Source organism: Pinus tabuliformis, chromosome 1_2 (genome assembly GCF_031772625.1).
Source record: "Pinus tabuliformis cultivar Carrire ecotype Pingquan chromosome 1_2, CPIR1, whole genome shotgun sequence".
NCBI lineage: Eukaryota > Viridiplantae > Streptophyta > Pinopsida > Pinales > Pinaceae > Pinus > Pinus tabuliformis.
Genome location: NC_142298.1, coordinates 959,575,655 through 959,585,529, shown reverse-complemented (window position 1 = coordinate 959,585,529; position 9,875 = coordinate 959,575,655). Strand labels below are relative to the sequence as shown.

At 41.3% G+C, this 9,875-nt stretch overlaps 1 protein-coding gene and 1 pseudogene across 2 annotated transcripts; one reads left to right on the top strand and one right to left on the bottom strand.

Annotated features, from left to right (window-relative positions):
- Nucleotides 1–4,262: 4,262 nt before the first annotated feature.
- Nucleotides 4,263–5,096, bottom strand: LOC149209157 (uncharacterized). The gene has a single exon (XM_089398528.1). The coding sequence runs from the start codon at nucleotides 5,094–5,096 to the stop codon at nucleotides 4,263–4,265; it is 834 nt and encodes a 277-aa protein (XP_089254654.1).
- Nucleotides 5,097–6,455: 1,359 nt separating this feature from the next.
- On the top strand, nucleotides 6,456–8,898 carry LOC149209156 (L-gulonolactone oxidase 3-like; annotated as a pseudogene). Its single transcript, XR_016252188.1, has 2 exons — nucleotides 6,456–7,577; nucleotides 7,793–8,898. The product of XR_016252188.1 is annotated as an L-gulonolactone oxidase 3-like (transcript).
- Nucleotides 8,899–9,875: the final 977 nt, after the last annotated feature.

Below are 9,875 nucleotides of genomic sequence, written 5' to 3'. Positions count from 1 at the left end.
CCAGTCTTCCTGGTCCCACGTTTCCGATAGTATTGTTTCTCTTATTTGGTTCTGGGTTCTTTTCCATAAATCCTCAGGTGTAGATATCTTACCTTGAAAAATCCTTCTATTTCTCTCTTTCCAAATGTTCCATATATTGAACCCCACTACCAGGTTCCATGCTCTCCTGATCACCGGGCTTTGAAATTGTCCCTTCCCCCATTGAAAGAGAGTTTGAATTATATCCATGGGATTTCGGTTTGACTTTCCAAAGAGGCCTCTAGTTTCATCCCATTGAAGCTGAGCTACCATGCAACCATTTAGGATGTGTTCCTGATCTTCTACATTTTGATTACATAAGCTACATCTTGGTGGTCCTAAGAACCCTCTTTTCTGTATTTGATCCCATGTAAGTATGCGTCTTCTGCCTACTAGCCATGCAAACATAGTGACCTTTGGCCACCACTTATTCTTCCATAATTGTTTCCAGTCTTGTGCTCGGGCTTCCTGTGCTTGCTTGGATTTTATGGTGTAAGCTTCTTTGATTGAGAAAGTGCCTTTTGTGTTTTCGCCCCATCTGAGGATATCTGGTCCATCTCTGTTTTTAATCCTTCGTGATTCCAACTCCTTTATTATCCTGGCTTTTAGTTCCTCCTCGATGTTATTGTCCCATTCTTCAGGTCCTTTCCATTCTCTCCACACCTCATTTTCTCCTCCTTCCTTCCAGTAGTCTTTGACTAGGGTTAAGCCTTTAGCCCTGGCTTCCCTGTAGATATTTTGCAACTCCTGGATTTCCATCATTCTTCCCCTCTGTTGCCAGGCTTCCTCCCAGAATTTTGATGTCCTTCCATTTCTTATTTCCCAAAAAGCATGTCCATTTATGATATCTTTGTTCTGACATGCCAGCTCCCATATCGCAGATCCTCTTGGCATTTCTTCCTTTCTCATAATTTCTTCAGCTGCTGTGGGCATGTTATATTTTGATGTCCATATTTCCTTCCAAAGATCTTTGCCTCCTTTCATCCACCTCCACCAAAGTTTTGCCGCTAGGACTTGGTTTAAGGTATAAGGATCTCTTAGCCCTAACCCCCCTTCCTCCTTTGTTTTTGTTAAGCTGTTCCATGAACTTAGGGCCCATTTCTTCTGCTGTTTTGGGCCTCCCCATAGGAATTTCCTGTAAATTTCAATCATTTTAGTGCAAACTCCTTTCGGCATTGCCATAACCGATAAGGGATAGATAGGGATTGATTGCAATGTCGATTTAAGAAGCACCACCCTAGCTGCTATATTCAGGGTCTGGAAAGACCAGTTTTCTAGTCTGCTCTTAAGTTTCTCTATAATGGGTTGCCAGTTGGCTATCCTTAGCGAGCTTATATCGAGCATGGTTCCTAGGTATTTGGTGGGCAGTTCTCCCTTTCTGAACCCCAAGATTCTTGTTAGGTGGGTTTTAACTGTTTCTGGTGAATTGAAAATAAAGGCGCTCGATTTATCCTTATTTATTTCAGTTCCTGAAGCTTCCATGAATACCTCTAGGATCTCCTTTACCTTTTTGACTTCTCTCAGTGATACCTTGCAGAATATCATGATATCATCTACGAACTGTTGGTGCGTAACTGGGATGTTGTTTCCCCATAGGCGCAACCCTTTAATTTTCCTTTCTCTTAGCTCTTTCTTAAAATACCTTCCCAACCCTTCAGCTGCTATTATGAACAAGAAAGGAGACAGAGGGTCTCCTTGGCGTAGACCTCTTGAAGCATTAAAGGTTGCAGTTGGTGTACCGTTTAGAAGTATGGAGAAGTTCGGCATGGATATCATGCTAAGTATCCAATTCACCCATCTGTTACAAAACCCATAGGCTTGAAGAATGGCTTCCAGATACTTCCAGTTCAGTCTATCGTATGCTTTTGACAGGTCCAGCTTGATCATCATGCCTGGTTCCTTTTTTTGTTTTAAGGTGTGTATAACTTCTTGAGAAACTACCAAGCCATCTAAGATTTGCCTCCCTTCCACGAACCCTGTCTGTTCTGGGGATATTATGTTAGGCAAGATTGGTTTGAGTCTTTTGACCATTAAGGTGGCTATAATCTTATAAATAACGTTACAAAGGGCAATCGGCCGGAAGCCTTCTGCTGATTCTGAATGGGCTGTTTTGGGGATGAGAGTTAATAGAGTGGAGTTTAATCCTGGCCATACCTTTTGATGTATGCGCGCTTCCTCCACCACTTCTAGGATTTCTTCTCCTATGAAATGCCAGCAAGCTTGGTAAAACTCCGTTGTATATCCATCAGGACCTGGGGCTTTGTTTCTTTTCAAGCCCTTCACTATTTCCTCCACTTCCTCTATGGTTGCCCTCCTCATCAAGGCTAAATTTTGGTCTCTGGTTACAAGCTTGGGAATTTCCTTACTAATCCTGTCTATGGCCTCTGTTCTATTTCTCTGGGGTTCAGTGAGTAAATCTTTGAAGTGATTTACCAAATCCTGTTCCATTTCCTCGTGCTGGATTATGCATTGGCCTTCCTTATTTTTAATTGAGAAGATCCTATTCCTCTGTCTGTGCTGGATCATAGCCTTGTGAAAGAACTTTGTGTTTCTCTCTCCTTCTCTGAGCCACTGAACTCTGGACTTTTGTTTCCATAAAATTTCTTCCTGTTTCCTTCGCTCTTCTAATTGGCCTATTACTATGCCTTCTTCTCTGCTTCTCTCCTCATTTCTGCCCTCCAGTATATCCTGCTGTTGCAGTTCACTCAATTTCTGTTCTAAGCGCTGCTGCTCCTTGAGGATGTCCCCGAATTCCTCTTTGTTCCATTTTTTTATTCTCCCTTTAAGCTCTTTCAATTTGAGTTGAAAGGTTTGCATCTTGCTTCTTCCACTTTGTCTGCTTTTAGTCCACCATTCTTCTATTTTAGGTAGAAACTTCTGGTCTCTAAGCCAAAAGGCTTCAAACCTAAACGGCCTTCTTTTGGGGCTCTGCTTGAGGTCTATCTCCAACTTTATTGGCCAGTGGTCTGAGCCTACTACTGGTAGGATCATGGCTTCTATGAACACATCTTTCATCATGATTTGTTCTGAGATAAGGAATCTATCCAATCTTGAGGCTATTTGATTTGTCCCTCCTCTACGATTATTCCATGTATGGGTACCATTTATTGTCTGGATATCCACCAGTCTTTGTTCTGTTATCATTTCTTTGAACGCTTCCATATCTGAATCTATCCTTCTCAGTCCTCCCCTCTTTTCTTCTAAGGTCTTAATCATATTAAAATCGCCCCCTATAATCCATGGCTTCTCTGGGATAAGTCTTCTCATTGCTTTTAGATTTTGAAGGAATCCTTTTCGTTCTGTTGGTGTATGTGGTCCATACACTCCTGTTAAAACTGCGCATTCCGATGATCCTATTACCCTGAATGTTCCTGAGAGGATTCGTGGGAGGCTTATCCAATTTTCAAATTGTATTTCCTCCGGGTTCCATATGATTGCCAATCCTCCTGCGCTGCCTGTTGCATCCTGTCCCATTAATTCATATCTGGTATTGCCCCTGCTCATTATTTCTTTCATTCTTTCTGTACTAATCTTTGTTTCTTGGACTATCATTATACTTGGTTTATCTCTTTTTAATCTATCTTTCAGGTATCTTTGTTTACCTCTACTGTTAAGGCCTCTGATGTTCCAACTTGTAATAATCATTTTAATAATTTTGGTGGTAGTTGGAATACCTCTGATAGAGGTATGACCCTTCCGGAGTTCACCAGCATCTCTCCTACCTCCTGAATTGTCTCGCTCATTGTTCGTCTGCCCCTCTTTCTTCCTCCTTTGCCAGAGCTGCTCATTCCTATGTTCTGATTTCCTTGTAGTTCTATCGGTTCCATTCTATTTGTTGTTGTTACCCCTACTTTTTCTTTATATTTTTGGAAGGCTTCTTTATATATTTGCTTCTGCTCCTCCGGGATGAATCTTTCATCTAGCAGTCTCCATTCATGTAACAGCTTCCTCATTATGTGTTCCTCTTCCCCTCCTTTATCTTTTTGTGAGTCTATCTCCATTTGTATTTGTTCATTTGGCTGTTCCCCTTTTTCCTCTGCCTTCCCATGCTCTGTACCCTTCTGTTCTAATATTTTTTCCCCAGATTCTTTTGAGTTTTCCATAGTCTCTTCCTCACTGTCTTCTTTTTCCCCCATCTCAATCTCTTCTTCCTGGAGGACTTTGAATTTGTTTTGTGTTTCCAGGGTAATATTCTCCTTTGGCTGTTGTCGTTGTGGTTTACTAAACCCTGCTTTCTTTTTCTGCTATACTTCTTTAAAACCCTCTTCCCCCTGTTCCAGTTCCTCTGTTATTATTCTCTCCTCTTCTCTCTTCTCCTTAACATCCTCTGTTCTGTTTAATGGACATTGTCTGAAAAGATGCCCATATTCATGACATCGCCTGCATCGAAAAGGTATGTGTTCATAATCCACTGGTTGTTGCCAGATCTCGTCATGATATTCCAACTCAATGAAGTCTGGGAGAGGTTCAGTTATATTCATATACGCGCATATTCTGGCATATGATGTGTATCTTCCTCTTTTTGTGGATTCTGCGACTTTCACAAATGACCCTATTGTATTCCCTATGCCTTCTAAAATCTCTGGGTCCCAAAACTCCATTGGAAGCCCGAAGAGTCTTATCCAGACCGGGGCTGCTAGCATTTTCTCTTTGTCTGGGTTGTAGCAATCTACCCAGTGCCGCATAAATAGGCCTGCATTATTCATGAAATAGGGTCCTCCCTCGAAAATCCTTTCCTTGTCTTCTATGTTAGAGAATATCACGGTAAAAAAACCTTTCGCTCCTAGTTTTAGTTCCACATGCCCCTTAGGTTTCCATCTCTGTTGTATCCATTTAGATAAGTCTTTCTCTGACGGCCAGAACCCTACAAATTTACATATTAATGCATAGTCTTTCATGTAACTCCTATATTCTTCAAGTTTGTTGCTTGGTATTACGAACCTGGGTTTCTTCGAAGCTCTGGGAAGACATTTACCTCGCAGTCCCGTCTGCCAGTTTGCTCCGCCAGCTGAGTTTTCTCCGTTGTTTAGCTTCATTCCATTCCGCATACGCTCCTTACTTGCCTCCCCCGTTGCCATGCTCTTGTAGGAGGGGATCTCTCCCCTCCCCCCGTTTGTTTCCATTAGGCCCCTCAGCGCTTACTCTTCCTTTCGTTTCCTCTTGCTACGTTCTGGGAATCCCTGATTTGAGCTTTCTCAGTTAAAACTGCACTCCCTGCTCGCCTTCCTTGCTTCAGGATCGCATGCAGGACGATTTGTTCAGTTCTTCGCCGTCTCTGAAACCCTCATCCACCAAAACCCTCGCTTCGTCTCATGGAACCAATAGTTTTTTTGTTTTTAAACTTGAGTCTATGTAGCTTACAATTTAACTTTAATAGTAATATACGAATTATTTTTATGTATAATTTATCCACCATATCTACTCTACCAATTTTTTTGTTGAAGTAAAAATAGAAATCATTACGTTATTATCATTATTAACCCATACAATAAAAGTGACATTATTAATAATAAATAAAATAAAAATTATATTATTATTTTATAATATTTTCATTATTATAATTTTTTAAGGGAAAAAATAAATCTTTAAGATTATTCGAAATCCAAATGTATAACAACATCATTTCTATAAATAAAATTTAGTTACTTACAATAATGTATTTATAATTTGTAAAATAGTTGAAGTCTTATACTATTCACATATTTTCGTCCCATACAAGAAAATAATTATTAGTTAATGAAAATAATAATAAATCCTAATCTAGTAGTGGAAAATCATTTCAAGTTAAGTATATACCCAAGAAAGAAAAGATCTTTATAACAATGAAATCATCTTTATTACTAATTATTAATCATCGTTATCATTAGGTATTTCCACTTTTTTATTAGTAATTTTGGAAATTCCGCGAAAGTGATTACTATTATTATAATTATAATTTAGCCATGGTAGGGTCGTAAGCGTTAGATATGTGTAGTGAGTGACAGTCCCTGTGCGATGTATGTACAATTCTTTGGCTTTTAGAAGTAAAAGCCATATAAAATTAAGTGGTCCCCTCTTATTGATCTACCTCTGACATATTCCCCACAATCTTTATTGTCCTGGAACAGGACTGGTCATAACTAAAAGAAGATACCCAAGTGGGTGCAAGTTCATCTGGCTTGACTTCCTTTGCCCTTGGTTGTTAGTTTGGTGATATAAAAAATTAATTTTTCATTAGGGTGTAAAAGATAAAAAATTTTAATTTTTTTATTTTCATATAGAGTAAGTCAATATCACGGTTTGACACCTGATAGGTTTTGCCCAAAAAACAATATCACGGCGAGCTTTCTCTCTTTTAATGAGATTTTGTGGTTGCTAAAGAAAAGTTCATGGAGTTTCCTCAGGGCAACTTTCTGTGTTACCACACCCGAAATATAAAATAGAGTGTCGGTAGACTATAAGCACAAGTTACGGCAGTCGATGCAGATCACGTTTTCCACACAAAAGCACATTGGGTGACAATGAATTCCAATGCCCGACTAGGGCATCACGCTTGCGAACATCGGGTGATAACAAATTTCGCTGGTCAAATAAAGCTATATAATCGAGGCAGGCTCCGAGTTCATGCAGTCCCATAGATTTGAATTTATCAATGGCGCAGCCCAGGAAGGTGAATAATGGGTGGGTATTCCTTCTTATGAATTTATTGCGTGCCTATGCCTATGCTGCATGCCCGCCACCACCTGTTCAATGCGCTTCCAAGGACTGCCATCTCACAAACTATCGCGGCCTCTGGGAGGGTGAAAATTCCTGCAAGGTCGCAAATGCCGTTTTCCCCAAAACTGAGGATGAGCTTCTCCAGGCAGTTGCCGATGCAGTAAAGAAAGGGAGGAACATGAAAGTTATAAGTGCTGGATCTCATTCCCTCAATCGCTTCGCCTGCCCCCGAGGAGATGGAGGGGTTGTTATCAGTACTCGAGATTACAATTCGCGTATCATGGTGGACGAGAAATCTCTGACTGTTACCGTTGATGCCGGGGTCGAGGTGAGGAAACTGCTTGATACGCTTGCGTCAAAGGGTCTTGCGTTGCCTCAAACAACCGACTGGGATTTTATTTCCATGGCCGGCATCATCAGTACGGCAGCCCACGGGAGTGGACTGCACGGTAAGGGCGGTGGAGTCCACGAGTATGTGGTGGCGATGAGCCTCGTTGTTCCTGCGCCTGCAAATGAAGGATATGCAAAGATCCTCCATTTGACAAACAACGACGAGGATCTGAAGGCCACGAGAGTGTCTCTGGGAGTACTGGGGGCCATCTCACAGTTGACGTTTAAAGTGGAGAAAATGTTCAAGCGGTCGGTCACTCTGGATCTGAAAGACGACTCGGATCTGGAAGAATCGTTCGTGAGCTTCGCTAAAGCCCATGAATTTGGGGATGTAAGTTGGTATCCTTCTCTCCATCAAACCGTGTACGGTATCCGGGATAGAGTACCTGTTGACGTCTCAGGAAACGGGAAAATTTCCAACCCAGGCTTTCAACCGATGACAGTGCAATCTGTTGTGCAGAGTAGGAAAATCGGTGAGAGGTTTCATACATATTTTGAATGCAATCTTTCCTTTTCTTTTTTTTAATTAAAAAACATGTGAGAAGAAGAATTCTCTCGATCCAACCTGATAAATCTCAACGCTGGTTCGTTATGGTTGCAGTAGTGTTGAAATTCATTTATTGATTTAGTTATAATAGCTTTTGCCCGTTTTCTAATGGAGATCAAGAACAATGTGTGTGATGTGCAGAAGAAGAGATCTATGCGAGGAGAGACAACGGTAAGCTCTGCAACATATCCAAAATCCAAGTAACCCAAGGCGTGCAGACCGGAAATGGATATCTGAATGACGGGCTAACGTTCAAGGGATACCCGGTGATTGGCTACAACCATCTCATGCAGGCTTCATCTGGATGCCAGGACAATCCCGGCAATGTTTCATGCCCATGGAAGGCAAAACAGTTGAGAAGTAACGACACCATTTGTAATTGGGACACGCGAGTGCACGGTAGCTCTTTCTTCCATACGTCCATCGCCATTCCTTTGTCGAGAACAGCAGAAGCCATTCGGGACATCAAGCGCCTGCGAGACATTGACGGGAGCTTAATGTGCGGGGTCGACTATTATATCGGAGTGCACCTGCGGTATTTTAAGAAATCTGAGGATTATTTGTCACACAAAGAAGACAGCGTGGACTTTGAATTTATGTACTTCCGCTATCGTGAGCCCGGCACGCCACGGTGGAATGAGCACGTAATGGAAGAAATGGAACAGATTCTTCTCTACAAATATGAAGGGGTGCCTCACTGGGGGAAGAACCGGGTCTACACGTTCCAGGGAGCAGCAAGACAGACGGTGAATTTGGATAAATTCTTGGAAGTAAAGAAGCGGTTGGATCCACACAGTTTTTTCTCCAGCGAGTGGTCGGATGGAGTTTTGGGTATCGGAAACCATGGAGTAGAGATATGGAGAGATGGATGTGCTATCGATGGGCTGTGCCTCTGCAGAAAGAATCGTCACTGTGCTCCCGAGAAAGGATTCTTATGCAGACCAGGAAGGGTTTGGAAGAAGGCCCGCGTTTGTTTGCAGCACTGAGAATAAAATATCTTCGCGAAAGAGCAATTTTTAAAAATACGATGCGCTTCAGAATAATGCTTTTCCAACAAAATCCACCGTTACTCGTAATAAAACAATGTTCCAAATCTGATTGGATGACTGTTTATGAAGCCACCGACCATGTTGTATTAGTCTATTAGATATTTAGTAACCTGATCTCTTTAGGCGAGTAGGGAGGTCGCAAAGGGAAGTCATAATGAAAACCAGTTTGTGGTATCTGGATCGAACAGTGCCCCTCGGGCTAACAGTGCAAGAAATCATGTTTCATTTACATTATATTAAACTGTCTTTTAAAAAAATATAGTTGGATATCGCACACGACAATTCATGTTAGTTTATTTTATATTGAACTTCCATAGAAAATAGGAGGACGGGTTTTTATGGATATGCCGTGGAACAGACAAAATTTTTTGACGAGTTTTATCTCTGCTAACCACCCAGTAGAGATGCAAAAAAACAAAATTGTTAAAGGCCTTGGTCATTGATCAACATAATCCTGAAACACCACAGAGCTTTCACATTACTATTGTATCTTCCATTACTGTTGAAATTGTAATTTCAACTGCAGCCACAGTTGAACCGCTGCAGCGTACACTTTTTTCAAAACCGCCAGTACTCCCATCGCACCGCTTTTCACCGAGCGGTGGTTTTCCTCCGGAGGGCAGCGATTACAATCAGTTGCTGACACGTGCCCTGAGCCACTGTTCCAAAACACCCATTCCCCGGAGCATAAAGAGCATAAAGATCAATGAGAAAAGTCCGCGCGATATTGATTGCAACCCTCTCATTGATAACAGTGCTGTCCACCATTGATTGAAACTAAAGTTGCTGCGTACAGTTCTGCACCATGACGTGAAGTGAAATTCCTTTATCAGTATAGTAATTAATGAAATTTTTACTCCGGTTGTTGAAAGTAGATGAAGAATTTATGTCATGTTTTTGTGTTAGTTGCATATGTGAAATGCAATATACTTAGCAGTGTGTATTGTAATTGTTTTTTTTGAGAAAACAAACAAGGTATGGGCAGCAGTGCAAGCGTAATGCCTTTTGTTGAAAAATTGAAATGAAACACGGAGTAGCGTGAATGTTTTAGTTTGTTGAGAGCATGAAATGCAAGAGAGGGGCAGCAGCGCGATAGCAAGAAGGAAAAGCACAACCGTGCAAATGTAAGCAATGTAATGAAACACATAGAAGTGTAAGTTTTTGTTTTGTTATTT